Source organism: Punica granatum, chromosome 5 (assembly GCF_007655135.1).
Source record: "Punica granatum isolate Tunisia-2019 chromosome 5, ASM765513v2, whole genome shotgun sequence".
In the NCBI taxonomy this organism is placed as follows: domain Eukaryota; kingdom Viridiplantae; phylum Streptophyta; class Magnoliopsida; order Myrtales; family Lythraceae; genus Punica; species Punica granatum.
In genome coordinates, this window is record NC_045131.1 from 27,393,783 (window position 1) to 27,411,723 (window position 17,941).

The 17,941-nt window shown below is 37.4% G+C and overlaps 2 protein-coding genes, 1 long non-coding RNA gene and 1 other non-coding gene across 4 annotated transcripts; 2 read left to right on the top strand and 2 right to left on the bottom strand.

Annotated features, from left to right (window-relative positions):
* Positions 1-639: 639 nt before the first annotated feature.
* On the bottom strand, positions 640-712 carry TRNAE-CUC. The gene has a single exon. It is a non-coding gene; the product is annotated as a tRNA-Glu (tRNA).
* A 5,512-nt stretch (positions 713-6,224) lies between these two features.
* Positions 6,225-12,610, bottom strand: LOC116209535. Its single transcript, XR_004157274.1, has 2 exons — positions 12,411-12,610; positions 6,225-6,514 (listed from the first exon to the last, which is right to left on the bottom strand). It is a non-coding gene; the product is annotated as an uncharacterized LOC116209535 (long non-coding RNA).
* LOC116209534 (polyphenol oxidase, chloroplastic-like) lies at positions 8,199-11,298 on the top strand. The gene is made up of 3 exons (XM_031543189.1): positions 8,199-9,646; positions 10,109-10,644; positions 10,904-11,298. The coding sequence occupies exons 1-3, from the start codon at positions 8,701-8,703 to the stop codon at positions 11,204-11,206; spliced, it is 1,785 nt and encodes a 594-aa protein (XP_031399049.1). The 5' UTR covers positions 8,199-8,700; the 3' UTR covers positions 11,207-11,298.
* A 2,860-nt stretch (positions 12,611-15,470) lies between the features above and the next one.
* Positions 15,471-17,419, top strand: LOC116206897 ((+)-neomenthol dehydrogenase-like). The gene is made up of 5 exons (XM_031539730.1): positions 15,471-15,631; positions 15,747-15,999; positions 16,203-16,271; positions 16,467-16,643; positions 16,724-17,419. The coding sequence occupies exons 1-5, from the start codon at positions 15,603-15,605 to the stop codon at positions 17,102-17,104; spliced, it is 909 nt and encodes a 302-aa protein (XP_031395590.1). The 5' UTR covers positions 15,471-15,602; the 3' UTR covers positions 17,105-17,419.
* Positions 17,420-17,941: the final 522 nt, after the last annotated feature.

A 17,941-nucleotide genomic window follows, 5' to 3' on the forward strand; every position in this document is an offset into this window, starting at 1 on the left:
AAATTACAAAAGAAAGTACGAAAACTTTTTCATCTTATCAAATTTCTTGCAAGTTGTGATGTGAGTCATGCAGTTTTTGAAGGAGTTGAACGAAAAAGTTAAATTCAAGCGAATTATTTTTTAAATTAAACTAACATTATTGATATTAGTAAGATCGCAGAGTGTCAGAAATCTTATAAACTACAAGAAAAAGCACGACGTAATTTTTTTTTCTTATCAAAATTTTTGCAAGTTGGTGTGACTTTGAATGAAGCACTAAAATGATTTTCCGAATTTGATGAGACTCACTCCAGAAAGTATTGATATGTCTGGAAAGTTAGACTATCGGTCATTCAATTTGTTTTGTTTTTTGTTTTTAATTTAAACTAAATATTATTGAGATTTTAAGTTCGTTTAGTTTCAGAAATCTTATAAACCACAAAAGAAAGTATGTTTTTTTTGTTTTTTTGTTTTTTATCTCGTCAAATTTTTTGAACTTATGATTTGAATTATGCAGTTTGTGATGGAGATGGACAAACAAATTAAATCAGAATCAAGCCAAAAGAAATAAAAAAAAAAAGAGAAAGAAATCCCCCACCCAATCGCAGTAAGAAGAAATAGAAAATAAAGAAATAATGAAAAGGAAAACAGAAAAAGAGATTCCATTGCCGGGACTCGAACCCGGGTCTTTCGGGTGAGAGCCGAATATCCTAACCAGCTAGACTACAACGGAATTTTGATTGGCCATGTATTTTAATCTATATAATTCAAGTTCCTCTAAATCAATCAGTCAATCAGACACCTTCCCATACCGATGGCGTTTTCTAAACCATCCAATTTGCCCAGTATTCTTTTACCATTTCACTCTGTTGATTTTTTGCCTAAGCTTAGACTGATTTATTACGGTAACTACTTAAAATACAATTTCATCTTAATTTTGGGCATGTCGCGGGACCAGTGGTAGATCAAAGACTAGTCTATTGCCACTTAATGACAATAGTTCCATCTAAGATTGTCACGATGAATCGGTGGGGTCTACATTGTCTTTTGTACCCAACGATGTAAAAGTTTTGTTAGGATCAAACCGAAGAGATAAAAAAGGAATGGGGACCAAATAAAATCAATACTTTCTTTTAAGGAGATATATTATCTTACTCCTAATCCAGAAAATAAACTCATACAACATTTTAAAAAAAAGTTATACAAAAGACTATGTCTGCTATATAAATAGACTAATATACTTCTACGTCTACATGTTCTGCACTTTGTGCGATTTTAATTTTCACGGGTAAACTTGTGTGTTTTAATTTTTTAATGAGACTGACATTATTAGAGAACATGCAGTTGTACTCATCTCAATTTTATATATATCGCCAGTATGTAATTACTTATAAGTATCCCAAAGGATCAAAGGACAAGAAAACATTTTTGCTACAAGTAAACCCTCGATGCTGATCCCGTGATTAAAACTTCGGTCGAATTAATTGTCTCAACATCTTAAAAATTAAGATCAATAGCCGTCTCTAATTTTTGTCTCTGAGATATTGATTGATTTTGTCATCGGGGCTAATCGAGGTGCTTTTGGTCAAAATTAAAGAGATAAGCACCTCAAGACTAGTAATAACAATACCCATTCTTCCTTGTCAAACTTTTCATGTCCATTCCTTCTTCAATTTTGCCATCTGCAGTTTCCTAATCAAGACTTATGCAAAGGAAACGCGGTTTTGCTTTATTTATTAAATAATTTATTTATTTATTTTTCCTTTAACTAATTAATTATGTAGGACAAAGGAAAAGTGGTTTTCTATTACTAATATCAATTGGTGCAAGTGGTTTGATATCTATTTTATTAAGTAAGGATTCGGGATCAAATCTTTTCTATGAAAAAAATTCACAATTAAGAGAGCTTTACTCTTTAGTGACTGACCGGACTCAAATTGGATTAGTTGGGATCCATTAAGTTTGTTGATATTAGGTGATGGACTCCGGGCCTAGCGACCCCGGTCCTGGCCCATCAAGTGAGTCTGTTATACTGGCTCATTAGGCCAAAAGCAAGCGACAAGGCCCAACAAGCCCAAATTCGCGACTAAGTCGGGTCCAGTCGAGTGCCTACAAGGTAGGTGATGTGATATTGCCCGTTCCCTTAACCATTGTAACTCATATCATCAAATATTCACAATATATATCCTCCCTCTTATATAATTAGGTCAGGTACGTTATTTATGATTAACGTAACACAGAGATAAACCCTAGACTGACTTAAACATCGGATAGGGAAATTAAGGAACACCGTCGACGTCTCTTCGTACAGGTTAGCTTGGAGTGCTGGATCGTGAAGACCATCAGGACCTGAAACTTGGATCCTGACTCCATCATCAGGTAAACATCGAAAAAAAGGGTTTTCTATTTGTAGATATTGCTTTGTTGACCAAATTAGTTGCCAGCACGAAATTACTCCTCCAATTGCATTATTTAATTATTCTTTGTTTTTCTAATATTTGCAATCTCCAAGATATATATATATATATATATATTTTGGGGGTGAACTCGATTATTGGTCCTAATTTGACTGCCCCGTTTTTCATTGGGTCGTTGTCGGAGATAGAGTATGGTCGACGTAGTATAACAAATCTCTCATCTTGACTTACGTGCTCAAGTTGAAATTGATTTAAGTACGAGAGAGCTTAAATAATAAATACTTTATTATTGCAATAGCGAGAAGCTTATCCATAGATCTAGGGATTTTGTTTTTTTTTTCCCCTTTAACGAATATCCTCCGTCAATTATTTTTTAATTTTTTTAAAGGTCATGGCTAGCTAGGCAAGATTTAGGACACAATCTGATGTTATTAATTTTTTTCAGTAGATCACTTCGATGTTAATTTGCTCTCAACATTGCGAGTACACTATCGAATGAACGCCAATCCCAATGTTGTATATTATATATATGGATAATTAGACACCTTGGTTTAGGAGATTTGACAACCGAAAAGAATTGAATTTGAAATTTCTTAGTTGATGGTGCACAGGAGTTTTGACAAAGAAATTATTGGCTAAATTGAGATTAATAATTATCACGTGGCTTTAGACTATGTATGTGTTAGGAAAACTTGCACAAAGACTTCCATCGACAGTAAGTTTGTACAAGTAAGTTAGTTAATTTTCAAGGAAAAACAAAGAATAATGCAGCGTGTATGTTGAAAATAAGTTCAAGCATTGTTGTCTCTTAGCAATTTTGATTTGAGGGAGATCCAATCTTTTTGTCCACACAGTACGTACGTACACTACTAATTATAGCGACTGGCTTAGCTTCGATGATACCCATTATGGTATGGAAAGGGGTGTTGGTGTACGGAAAGTCCCAGTAATGAGAAATGAGCAAAAAATTCTGGATTACGGTTATTGGCAAATGCAACTATACTTGGATCCCCTCAAGATTTATCTTGCTGTAATTAACCTCCGTCGAGATGATTTTTATCGTATTGCTCATGACCGTCTGAAGCTTCACACCTTGAATCTGGCTTATGGGGATAGAAGAGAAGAATCATAAATGGAGAGGCGAAAAAGAACACGGTAGGATGCAAGAAGAGGGGATGGAAATTTTACAATGTAGATCACCTGGTATATATCCGAATTTGAAGCATCTCGATTAATTCAAGTTTCGAGTTAGATCAACTTATTAAGGAGTAAAACTTTACTATTCGTGAATTTTCACTATTAACAAGATTTTAAACTTAAATTTGTTTAAAGAGAAGAAGTATTAAGCCACCTTAATCAACCAGCATTTGTAAGAGAGGTAGTATTTTGATTTCTATGGAAAAAAGAGACAAAGAAGAGAGGGATATATTTATGAATTCATTAAGTGGGGATGTGAAATAGTAATAATTGTGAAAATATTATCATCCGCACAAGCCATGTACGTGGCCCAATAGAGAGTATTATTTTATATGATTTTGGGGCGACTCGAATAGGGGTCTTCATTCAAAGAAATTGGAGGAGATCAAACCATTTGCTGATCCTCAACCAATTTAGTAGCACCTACAAAATCGAAATCAGCATTTCCTTACTTTTATCGGCAACACATTGATGCCAAAATGCTTTACTTATCACATTTCTCAGGAAAGCCATGGTACATCCACCTGCATCTCCACTTCATAGTCATTGCCTATATCCACAGATAACACTTCAGGAATGTCAATATCTATTTCAACCTCCACACAGACTTTAGCGTATGCCAACCTTCTTCTCAATGCGGTAGCTCTATCCACATACGGTGGTTTTCCAGTATAACTGGTTACACAACTAATTCAATACCAGGCCTATAATAACATGATGAGAAACCATCAGGATGGTGAATATATCACGATGTAGAAATATATTTACTGATGAAAAGCTAATGAAGGACCGGAAATTATAAAGAGGTAATTATTACTCTTTAAGATTTTATGTGGATTTAAAAATTCATGTATAATCTTTTATTGGAGAAAATTTTAAAAATGTCGTCCCAATTTTGTGAGGTTATTTTTCTCGATTTGTGCCAAGACCCTTTGGTTGCATACATATGCATGTACCATTTCTTTATTAATGAAGTTGAGTTATTTGACCTGGATAACTTCTAATAATCAACGTCGATTAGAACTTGGAAAACATCGAGTGGACCCTTATGGTCTTATTGTATATCTCAAGTGACATAAATTGAAGTACATAGTGCGCAGCTGATCAGACCTTCCAGAAATTAGCAGTTTTAAAATTGGATCTGTATTTTAAAATGTTTATGGAGCCGTTGGCTGTCTGATTTAAATTAATCAAAGCCCACGGTCAATCTGTCATCACTTGTATTTTCAGATTTAGAAAGAGAAAAAGGAAAAAGCTTTCAGCTAATATTTGGCTGGGTCTATTGGACCATATACGGTTTTCTAGTTGATCATAAGCACATGTATTAATTAAGTTAATCCACACTAAATAGATCAGCATTCTAATAATTTAAACATTTTACTTACAGCTAAATTAGTACACTTTTGTCTGGATTATAAGAATGAAGGGGAGGAGAGAGAGAGAGGTGACAAGGGGAGGGATTTAGTATACGTCCTTCTGTTTCCCTCCTCCTTAAAAAATGAATGAAATCCTAAGTGAAAAGAAATTTTAGATGATCCTGTTACAACAGGCTGAGAAAATAACTAATAAGATTGTTATAGTTAAAAAATAATTATGGTAATTATTCAAGTGATTAATACTTATTTTTCGTTTATTGTAATTAAATTGGTATTTTGTCACTCCTTTTGACTAGGTATGATTACCAACAATTTGCAAACCAGACATAATCGCTTCGTTTGGTTTAGGAGTCGCGGTTTAAAATTTTAACTTTAACAACTCAATACACTACACAACAAAACATACTTTTCCAAAATCAAACTGGTGGATCCCATATATTATTCAATATACAATCTCATACACTACACAACAAAACTGGTGGGATTCACGGGCCCTACATTTTTTTTTATCTTTTTTCACAAGCAAAATCAAAGTTTCAAATTCAAAACTTTAACTCTGAAATCAAATGCATTATTTATATCCCCTTGTTCTTCATTTCTCTTACTTTAACCTTGTGATAGTGGTCTTTAATCTGGAGTAAAGCAATTTTAGATTATGACTTTTAGGTATAGGACTTCTTATACTACTCTGTCTCTTCTATATTAAGTCCATTATTCTTGTAATCAGAAAATAAAAGAGAACCTTTTCTATGAGAACACGGATGTGCTTAATTTATTAATTGAGATTAATCTTATTCAGACGTTGGCTTACTCTGGTCACGAGGTATTTCTAGTGGATATTTTGGAACCCCTACACAGTGTTAAATCTGCATGTTGGGAGCTCAATTTTTCCGTAACTTTTGTAATTTCACCCCATTGCACGGGTTTTGTTTGTTAAAACTCCTAAATTCTAAAGTGAAAATTGAAAACCTAGTTATATATAATTTACTTTTATACATGTATTGTGGCTTGCAAGGTTGTCAGAATCGCGATTCTACTAAGAATCGGTCGAGGGTCGTAGAATCGTGAATCGCGATTCGAATCGTGAATCGGGATTCGAATTGTGAATTGCGATTCGAATCGTGAATCGTAAGATTTTACTTGTAATTAAAAAAAATATTTATATATGTAGCATACTTTCCTGAACAAAAAAAATCAATCATTGTTCATTCAAATAAAGACCAAAAATCAAAAAATCAACAATAAGACATAAAACACAAATTATCGAAATTCAATGTGCAAATCATAACTTAAATTCCCAAAATAAAATGTTAATAACATAAGTCATAACATGAAATGAACAAACAAATCATATCTCATCCAAATCTTCATCATCACCAACATCATCATCATCATACAGAGCATCAAACTCATTTTCTTCATGAAGCTCCAAGTCATCAACCGTGTCATACTCTTCTAAAGACGAGTAAAAGATGAATAACTTTGCTTTGCTTTTGGCCTGAAAGTGGGTTTGGACTTCCACCATCATTGCATTTACTAAGGCATCTATACAAATAAACAATCGGTATCATCAAGCATTTCTGTACACCATATAAGAAATTAAAGAAAAGGAAGATACAGTGAATCATAGCATATATATATATATATATATATATGCCCTAAAACTATCTTTGACAGCAACGGGAGAACACAGTCATATTTTGACAAAACAACGTGATCAATGGAACAATATTACAATTATAAAATAAGAGAATTTAGAACAACGCCTCTTTAGCTAGGACCTGCTGCTGTCGCGTGCGAGAGTGGAACCCAAAAATCTCTTTTGTTTGAGGTCGAGGATGAACGCCCCTGCAGTAGACCTCACCTTTCTTAATTGTTCTTGTATATAAGGTACTGGGATATGGATGCCTGGCCTGGGACTTACAGGGCTTACAATGATCCCGTCCCAGAGGATGTCGGGATTTCGATCATCACCGAGGTTTCCAATAGAGGGATAATTGACTCAGAATCGTACCTACCGGTCCTGCCCTGCCCCGGATCGAAGCTTGGAGTAGCCGCGCTACCCGAGAACATATTCGCCGCTCTGACAAGCTAGCACCGTTAATCGAAGGTGGATGGAACTATGGAAGATTTCGACTGGAAATTTCGAGAAATTAGGGTTAAACCACAACAGAGAAGGAAGAAAGGGCGGGCGGGAGGGGGGAGTCTCTGGGCTTGGGCTTTGGCCCCTTTTGGGCCCGAGCTTGGGCTGATTCTGACCCGACCGTAGAATCGCAAAATCGGCCCTATTCTGCGATTCTTCAGTTCCGCTCGCTATTTCGGCCCGATTCTACAAAAACCGACTCACCCTTGCAATCGGAATCGGTGGCCCCCTCATGAATCGTAGAATCATACGATTCTACTATTCGAATCGCGATTCTGACAATTATGGTGGCTTGGAGGTGTTTTATTTTTTATCGGATAATACCATTTATCGCATTTTAACGCAAAAAATGTGATTTTTTTCTTGTAATTTATATAAAGCAATAGAATTTAGGAATTAAATTATAACTGGAATGTAATAGTAAATGTAATAAACTGCTAAAATGTAATAGTAAATGCATGAACATGCACGAGAGCAAGAAATAATCTTATTTATCAAATAATTGTGTCGTATGCACGTTTTTTTTTAAATGACGAGGAGTGTCCGAGTTTCGTTTGAATAATCTCCACAGCCCATATGAACACTTTGCAAGCTCATGAGACAAGTTAGCCCGACTACACAAGCTGTGTTGGTAGTTCAAACAAGTCATATGTACACCAAGTTTTCAGAATCCTTGAGTCGATAATAATATATAAAAACTAGTGAACGATGCGAAGAAGTGGCATAGCACTATCTTTTTGAGAACTTTAGCTCTGAGTTGATTGTTTTTTCGGTTACTCAAAGAATGTAATATCTAAATTGAAACAATGATCATTCTTATTTATAATTATTCTAAAAAATGGAAGAAGACTTCTCAATTCACAGATACACATCAATTTTTTTCTTTAAAAAGATAATAAATTTTATCAATTCATGAATTAATATTAAAAATAATTTTTAGAAAAAGTTCTCTCAATTAATTAATTTTTTCATAATTATCAAATTAATTATATTATATTAACTTTTTCACGTACCTATGAACTAGTATAATGAACAAGAAATACTAAATAACTAATAGATAAGTATGAGTAGTCCCACTAGGTATTCAACATGTGACCTCTAAGTCAATGACGAAGGCGTGCACCAAACTACACCCTCTTTTCATTAAGTTAATATATTGAAATCCATATTTGCGAATATAAATTTGTCAACGTGGCCTTTGTGGACTTTGTCTATATATTTCCTATAGATAAAACCTATAGATATTTGTCAGCCCTTAAACCAAGGATCAATGTCTAGTTTCTTCTCTGTTCATTTTTATTTTTTGGGTTAATGAACTCTTGGTTCTTCTTTGAAGGCTTCGTATCTTAATTTTTATTGCGACCGAGGAAGGTTCATCTTGACTTCCTTATCCCCAGTGTGAATTTGGTCATTCATTATATGTATATTATTTTCCAACTTATATTATAAGATAATATTATAATATGTCCCAACATGTGTGCATGCATGAGAAAAGTCCAATACTCCCACGTCTTATATAAACAATGTTAAGCCCCCTTCACTTTATATGTGCTCAATCCCCTACAACGAAATTGTAACTTATTATTAGATGGCTTCCCTTTCTCCGTCGGCTGCCGCCGGCACCACCACCGGTTCCGCCACCTCTGGCGCCTTCTTCCTTCAAAAGAAGGCGCTTGCAGTCCCAACTTATTCTAGGACCAAAAAGGCCTCCTTCCCCAGGGTTTCATGCAAGGCCACAAACAACAATGATTCTAGCGAGGAACAATCCTCTCTAGGAAAGTTTGATAGGAGGAATGTCCTTATCGGACTCGGTGGGCTTTACGGGGTGGCAGGCTTGGGCCATGATCAGCTTGCCTTTGGGGCACCGATCTCTGCCCCGGACTTGACTGAATGTGGGAAGGCAGACTTGCCGGCTGGGGCGAAGGCCACCAACTGCTGCCCCCCATCCTCCACTAAAATTGTCGACTTCAAGCTCCCACCGCCATCAAATGCCCCGCTCCGGGTTCGGCCCGCAGCCCATCTGGCTGACAAGGACTACAAGGCAAAGTACGCCAAGGCCATCGAGCTCATGAAAGCCCTGCCGGCTGATGATCCGAGGAGCTTCATGCAGCAGGCCAATGTCCATTGTGCCTATTGCGATGGGGCCTATCACCAGGTTGGGTTACCGAACCTTGATCTCCAGGTCCACAACTCTTGGCTCTTCTTCCCATTCCATCGATACTACCTCTACTTCCATGAGAAGATCCTCGGGAAACTTATTGACGACCCGACCTTTGCCCTGCCATTTTGGAACTGGGACGCACCTGCCGGCATGCAAATGCCTGCGATATATGCTGACCCCAAGTCACCTCTATATGACCAATATCGTAATGCCAAGCACAAGCCTCCAATGCCTGTGGATCTCGACTACAACGGGCAGGACCCAACTGGCTCTAATGCGGACCAGTTGTCTAGTAATCTCACCATAATGTACAGGCAGATGGTGTCTAATGGCAAGACTTCTAAGCTCTTCCTTGGCAGTGCTTATCGGGCAGGTACAGTAATTTCAATAACGTTGAAATAATAAAGTTGAAATTTCTTTGATGGAGTTAAACAGTCAATTGAATTTTTCGGTCTAACATCAAATCGACTAGTCACGGACTGTATAGCTTATAAGTTTCGGCCAAAATAACCAGTTATAGTCAATTAGTCTGAATTTAGCTTGGATCAATTTACACGCAAGAGAGAGTTAATTCAAGTGTTATCACCCGAAAAAGCCTCTATAGTCAAGTTTTTCAGGTGATATTTATATGGGGTGATTTTTCTTTTCAATTTTTGTGAAAGTTCTAAACTCTTATTTAGGAAAAACTACGGGTGAAGTTCGTTTGAGTTTACCATTTGAGCTTATTGGAATAAATCTATTGGTCCTAAAGAGATTCATACAAAGATAATGTATGAATCTCCATTCTCGACTCTGAATAGGAATTCACATAAATTTTTCGTACTTTGTTTTGCAGGCGATGAGGCAGATCCTGGTGCTGGTTCAGTTGAGAACATCCCGCATGGGCCTGTCCACATATGGTGCGGTGATAACACACAACCTAACTTAGAGGACATGGGCAACTTTTATTCGGCCGGCCGAGATCCCATTTTCTTCGCTCACCACTCGAACGTAGATCGGATGTGGACCATATGGAAGACACTAGGAGGGTCGAAGCGAAAAGATTTCACAGATCCTGATTGGTTAGACGCCGCATTCCTCTTCTATGACGAAAATGCCCAACCTGTCCGTGTTAAGGTCCGAGACTGTCTCGATAACACTAAGCTAGGGTACGTGTATCAAGATGTGGAGATCCCATGGTTGAAATCAAAGCCGACACCTCGTAAACTGGTCAAGAAAGTAACTAGAAAGCTCGGAGTTGCCCAGGCCGCCGAGACCCCCAAGAATTTACCGAGAGTGCAGTTCCCTATAACTCTTGACAAAGTCGTCAGCACCCTCGTCCCGAGACCAAAGAAGAAGAGAAGCAAGAAGGAGAAGGAGGAAGAAGAGGAGGTAAGTTGGAACATCAAACTCACTCTTAATAATTCGCTAATTCGACATTGGATCTAATTCTAGGATATGAAGTGATCATAAAACTACCGAATCTGTGAATCTATAATGTCCAATGCAAGTTAGTACTATTACTACTATCAGCAGTTTGCTTTTGACTTGATTAAAATGCTAACTAATCGAGCTAGCTTAGCATTACTAATATCGCAGTAAGATCAACCAATCCTTTTCTTATGATGAAATATTTTGAATTAATGGTCAGGTGCTGGTCATAGAAGGAATAGAGTTTGACAGGGACATGTTCGTGAAATTTGATGTGTACATCAATGATGAGCATGACTCCCTAAGTACTCCTGACAAGACTGAGTTTGCGGGCAGCTTCGTGAACGTGCCACACAAGCATAAGCATGGCAAGAAGATGAAGACCCGCCTGAGGTTAGGGATAACCGATCTCTTGGAGGATTTGGACTGTGAAGACGACGATAGTGTCTTGGTCACTTTGGCCCCAAAGAATGGAAGCACCACTGTCAGAATTGGCGGTATCAAGATCGAGTTTTCCGATTAACCAAGAAAACCTTCCCCGAGTGTGATGTTTATAGCCATCAAACGATACAGAGAACGTAAACTCGTCTGTAATAGTGTTGTGCTTCGATGGGGGGTGGGGTGGGGGGGGGGGGGGGGGGGGGGGGGGGGGGGGGGGGGGGGGGGTTGTAAATTTCAAATAAGGCTAAACATGACTCAAGGGGTGACATTATTACTTTTCGAAACATTTGTCCCGCACGGCAAAATGAACGTAATCGTGTTGAATCGTTCTTCTCTTCGGGTAGGTTCCCTGCTGGAGACCTTTTCTTTTATCCCTTCAGTTGAATTTCTTAATTAAATTATAAATTAATAATTTAATACTTATTGTACGAATTTTCTTGTCAGTTTTTTTTTTATCACTAACAATAAAATAATATAGAAAATGTTGAATATTTTGAAATAACGTGCCATAGCCGACGCAGCCGCTTGAAAACATGTGGTAGGTTCTGAAGAAAAACTCATTGATATATTAATGATCAGCAAATTACAAAGATTGATTGATTAATTGAAGAGAACGGGACAAATGCGGCGACACATGTTCTCATTGGTAATTTAAGAATTTTAGATTTGACTCACATGGTGAGACTATTCCTATATTTTCCTTAGATCAATATTTCTTCTTTATAAAAAAATTGATTGAAAAATATAATCATGGAGGGAAGAGAGAGAGTGGTATGAGCTGGAGAAATTGTATAGCGTATCTCGATTAAAATAAAGTAATATAATATTTTCCCTGAATTAAATTCAGAGTTAGGATCCAATGCACCGAAAAGGAAGGAAAGAAAAAGAAAAAGAAATCCAGAATAAACAAACTGTTATTTATGGTATCTTTGCTAATTTTATTGGATTAAGTAGCTTTTTTTTCTCAAAGCAAAGTAGGTCTATAAGTCTAGTAAAATAAAAATTAATTACTCACTAATCAAGCTCCCTTACAAAGAGAACCACTTGTGCTCTTGTAGGACAAAGATCGAAGTCTACTGCTATTATAAGAATCATCATGCACCAAAATGATGGCCTCATTGCAAAATTTTATTTTAAACTCTTCGGAAATTCTTTTAAGACGAGAAAATTCAAAACTGATGAGAATACATTATATGTGAAAAATCCAATTAATTGACAAAAAGAACATCAACAGGAACAAAAATTGAAATAGACGAGCAGTAAAACCCTTTGTATCAAAACATTACCTCAAAATCTTCATCGTGCTATTAATATCACGTCCACCTCATGAGTCTCCCTCCATATGGATGATATATATGACTATATCTTTCTCATATATATACAATTTGCTAGTACATGCTTGTAATGTTTGTACTGCTCAATCAGGATCGATGTAGTACGATGTTGGCAGTACATAAATTTTTAAGATTATATTATACATTTTAGTCTTCCCTTTATGCTTTAGAAGTCGTATGGTACCACTGATTGTTTCCACTTTCCAACGGGTCACAACACATAAGATCATGAGTTTTTTCTTTTTTAATAATTCCTTATGGGGCGGAGACTCATGAGGTGGACGTGATATTAATAGCATGATGATTTTGAGGTAATATTAGGATACAGAGGGTTTTACTGCTCGTCTATTTCAACTTTTGTTCCTTCTGATGTTCTTTTTGTCATATAATTGGATTTCACACATAATGGATTCTCATCACTTTTAAGTTTTTTCATCTTAAAAAATTTCCGATCAGCTTAACAAACAATAAGTATTTTGGAAGAAGGCGATCATTTTAGTGATGATTCTTATAATAGCTGTAGACAACGATCTATGTCCTACAAGAGCACAAGTGGTTCTCTCTGGAAGGGAGCTTGATTAGTGACTAATTAATTTTGATTGTCTATATATATATATATATATTATTTTTTTCCGTTACGAGGGATGCTCACGAACCTAATACAAAGAAATGAAAATCTTAATAACTAACAAAGTAGTACAAATAATTCTATCAAGTATTGAACTTGAAACCTCTTGATTACGAGGCGAGAGCGTGTAGAACTGCGCTACTCCCTTTTTGGTCTATCTATATATCTTAATTAATTATCTTATTTAAATATGTTTGACCGCAATATTTTGATGATTATGATCGACTCGACAAGATACCCGGTCATCACCAACTCCTATCAAAGAGCATGAATATGCCTACCATATATTTTTATACATTTCTTCTAGAAAGATTACATGTTGGAAAACAAAATTGAAGATGAACTCTATATCTCTTAATTTTTATCTTTTATTGTAAGATTCATGTTCTCATAGGTATGATATGAGATACAGTGTAATCATTGGCGGTATCAAAGATCGAATTGGCCAATTAAACTGGGGAAATAAACCTTCCCTGAATCTGAAATTTATGGCCATCAGACGATAGCGGTACGATAAACTCAGCCATAATACTGTTGGGTTTCCGCGGAAGGTAAATTCCGAATAACGCTAGCGATGATTCAAGTTGTTACTTGGAGAAGACTAGGCCCAGGCGTCAGAAGAAATCCTAACCGTGTTGACAGTCTCACCGGGTAGGTTCTTTGGATATCCTTGATCAGATTTTATATTGGTTCTTTCTTTTTCAAATTAAGTGTACTTTTGTTACTTATGAAGTGATAATTAGTATCTGACATGTAATATTTTTCCCTACTCGTATAACATAAGTTGAACATTATGAAATATATAAAAATGCCATTGCCAACGGCCCGGGTGCAAGCACGCGGTAGGTTCTGATGAAAAACTTTATGAAAATTATTAAAAAAAAACCCAAAAAACAGATTCCACTCTGGAAACTCTTTTATTCTCAAGAAAATTTAATATGGTAACGGAAGTGTTGAAGTATGGCTCGAATTCAGAGCTGGGACATCGAAGAAACATCGAAACGAACCTCGGATCGATGATATCTTGTTGGAAACCTGGGACAATGGCTGTACTCGCGGTCACACAGTCAAGACTACGATCTCGAGCACAGAGCACGAAATCATGTGTTCACTTCTCTTCTCCTCTATGTTGGTCGTTTGATTGAGCCAATATCTCAATAATAATAGAAGTGGATACCACGGCCTGTCGTGTCCAATTGACACGTGATGGCTTAAGAGAAAGTTTATGCGTTCAATTGATATATGAGGGAGTTGTTCAAAGTTGTTTAGATCCATTTTTTCGATTGACATTTGAAGGTTGGTGCTATGAATTAATTGTCTTTAATCGGATAGACAGCAAGAAAAATCTGGTAATATAAGAGTATGTTGGGCCGGTTTCTCTCCTATATGGAGAATGGTGAGGGTAGGTGTTGGAAGTAATCCCACATGGAAAGTTGAGAGGAAATCCATAGGTTTATATGAGATAATGGTCTAAAACCCATTGGCTTAAGCTTTTGAGTTGCGGATGGGCCCGAATCCAAAGTAGACCTGTGGATTTTACCTAACAAGTGATATCAGAGCCCAAGGTAACGATCCTAGGGAAGTGCACACGCTATGCGTGGAACCCCACACCACACCAAGGCCCGAGTGTGGAACTTGTGGCTAGTGAATGGCCTAACAATTGGTTTCCGAGTCCGGAAGTGGAAGCCTGGCTCGAAGTCCTCCATATAGTCGAGAAGGGGGGAATTGTTAGGCCGATTTCTCTCCTATATGGAGAATGGTGAGGGTAGGTGTTGGAAGTAATCCCACATGGAAAAGTTGAGAGGAAATCCATAAGTTTATATGAGATAATGGTCTAGCAACCCATTGGCTTAAGCTTTTGAGTTGCGAATGGGTCCGAATCCAAAGTAGACCTGTGGATTTTACCTAACAGAGTAGTGGATATCATCATCCATCAACTTAAGTTTTTGAATGAAGTATGAGCGCAAACACTTACAAAAATTATTACATAGAACAAAATAAAAATCATTGCTCGCCTGTCAAAAGAGAGATGAGTTATTTAGCTGGAAAAATTGTATCGTATTTCTCGGTTAAACAAAGTAATATATATTATATATTTCTCGTTAATCAATTTCAGGGTGGGTATGAGCTATTTAGCTGGAAAAATTGTATTGTATTTCTCGGTTAAATAAAGTAATATATATTATATATTTCTCGTTAATCAATTTCAGAGTGGGTATGCAGCCAAAAGAAGAAGGATAAAAAAATCCAAATTGACGGAATTATTATATATATTTTGCTAATTCTAATCAATGCATTAATTTATCAAAGAACACCTAGTAGACAAAACAAACCTTTAGAATTTTTTTTTGATTATATATAATGGAGGCATCTATTACAAAGAAATGGAAAGCTAAATAACGATCGAGACGCCGTTTGGAGACATCCGATGAATGCGAGTCACATTGGTGGACGAGAACAACAGTGTCACTTGATCCTATCCGAGTCATTTGCGACCACAAAAGTTCTTGCCATCAATGGGAGGATCCCCCAAAGAGATGCATATGTAACCATACATTCCCTTCCTACATTGTCTTGTCATCAATCCATCCCTTCCTAATTCACTGAAGAAGCGAATCAATTTCCAAAAGTAGATTTAATGAGATTTGTTTCGGAATCAGATATGCAGTGGTGACCGGTGCGAACAAGGGGATCGGGTTCGAGATCTGCCGGCAGTTGGCAGCAAGTGGGGTTGTGGTGGTTCTAACAGCCAGAGATGAGCAAAGGGGGCTTGCAGCTGTCAGTAAGCTGCTTCAGAACTCCCCCGGTCTCGCGGACTCTGTTGTCTTCCACCAGCTCGATGTCACCAACCCAGCTAGCATCGCTTCCCTTGCTGATTTTGTCAAAACTCGTTTCGGGAAGCTCGACATTTTGGTAAGAGGAAAGAAAGGTTGAAAACAGAAAACTTCACCTTTCACAAGGAGAGCAGCTTTGCTAGTGCTAGCAGATGAAACCTCCGTACTTATCATCCAAGACATTTTGCCCTGTTTATGAGTCAGTCTTATATACGTTTCGACCTGGAATCAGCTTGCGAAAGAATCTATCGTTAGTTGACAGTATGGAATGAATTTATGCAGGTGAACAATGCTGGAATCCCGGGTGTCATCATAGATGGCGATGCTCTGAGAGCTTCAGATTTCGCGAAGGTATGTATTAACCAAATGATCCGGTAAGGGGATGGAATCTGAAGTAACCGAATTTGTTTCTAGCATTAACCAAATGATCTGGCACGAATAAGAGATCAGGGAGGAATGACTGAGTAAAGGAATAGAGAAATCAAACACTGAGTTTCATTTTAACACTCGCGTTATTTCGGTTGGGTGAAATATCTGATGTTGCAGGAAGGAGCGCAGGTGAACTGGGGCGAGATCATGACTCAAACGTACGAAGTGGCTTTAGAAGGTGTCGAGACGAACTATTATGGGCCTAAGAGAATGGTGGAATCTCTCATCGGACTCCTCCAACTTTCCGATTCACCAAGGATAGTGAACGTGTCCTCCTCCATGGGAAAGCTGCGGGCAAGTTTAACCTCTCAGAAATCTATATATTCGACCTCTTTAATACCGAAGAAGCAATTGCAATTTGATATTTTTGACAGAATGTGTCCCCGGAATGGGCTAAACAAGTGCTGAGCGATGCTGAGAACCTCACCGCAGATAAAATCGATGGGGTTGTGAATGTTTTTCTCCAAGATTTCAAGGAAGGCTCGTGGTCCTCCAAAGGATGGCCGTCATTTATGGCTGCCTACACAATCTCAAAGGCGGCGCTCAATGCTTACACGAGGGTTGCGGCTAAGAAGTACCCCAAGTTTTGCATCAATAGTGTGTGCCCTGGATTCGTAAGAACGGACATTAACTTCAACAAGGGTATTTTACCCGTCGAGGAAGGTGGAGCAAGCCCTGTGAGGTTGGCTTTGCTGCCCGAAGGAGGCCCTTCCGGCAGGTTCTTTGATAGGAAAGAAGAGACGGATTTTGAGTAGAGAAACTGAACATTCAATCCGTTCTGCTGGATACTGCAGTGGGAACCCGCAGTCCGCGATTATCATTGTGTCATATGTCCATGTCTATTGCTCGTGTCTGGTGGTGGCTTTTGTGTGCACATCAATTATCATGTTTCAGTCCTCGTGTGTACTATACTTAAGCCTTATTGTGCTGGAGTGAATATCTTAGGTGCCGCTCTGTAATGTATTAGTTAGCTCTGCGGTCTGTTTACTTTTGAAGAGTTTTTCAATTTTTCAGAATTTTTTTTAAACGAAGATAACTACAAAAAAATATGTTTACTTACAAAAAAAAAAGCTCATTTTTTTGTTCTCTAATTTTCACTAGCCAATTCTTTATTTTTTCTAATTTTTAATTTATCACTTTCCTTTCTTATTTCTTAATCATCATTTATTTCCACAAGATTTGCGGTCCAACACTAAATTAGTGGTTGATTTACTATGAACCACTATTTTTTAACTTTAACATTAGTGTCGGCGATGAGAGTGGTTTTTAGCCCTCCACCCCTGACTTGGAATTCAGTTAGTCTGTGTATACCTGAGATCCAATTGGATCAGAGTCGCTACTACGCTGTTTATTTGACCAGTGTGCCACTTAGGTCACCTAAGGTGTCAAGATACTAAGACTAAGGATTTAAGTTTGACTCGGTCTTTGAACTAAAAAAAATGAGTCTGGGGGCTTTGTTACGAAATTAGATGTGTACAAGCCAATAACTCTCCATTTTGATACTCTCTTGGACTCCTATTAATTTTTAACAACACTTATTATCTTTTGAAGTCCAGTTGTTTAACCTAGGGTCAAAACCTTATTTGCGAGTG

Bases quoted from the DNA above. Each gene is read 5' to 3' on its own strand.
- LOC116206897 (XM_031539730.1), top strand. From the start codon at position 15,603: ATGGGAGGATCCCCCAAAGAGATGCATAT. The intron at 16,000-16,202 runs GTAAGAGGAAAG...GAATTTATGCAG, and splicing joins TCGGGAAGCTCGACATTTTG to GTGAACAATGCTGGAATCCC. The intron at 16,272-16,466 runs GTATGTATTAAC...CTGATGTTGCAG, and splicing joins GAGCTTCAGATTTCGCGAAG to GAAGGAGCGCAGGTGAACTG.
- LOC116209534 (XM_031543189.1), top strand. From the start codon at position 8,701: ATGGCTTCCCTTTCTCCGTCGGCTGCCGCCGGCACCACCACCGGTTCC. The intron at 9,647-10,108 runs GTACAGTAATTT...TTTGTTTTGCAG, and splicing joins TGGCAGTGCTTATCGGGCAG to GCGATGAGGCAGATCCTGGT. The intron at 10,645-10,903 runs GTAAGTTGGAAC...ATTAATGGTCAG, and splicing joins AGAAGGAGGAAGAAGAGGAG to GTGCTGGTCATAGAAGGAAT.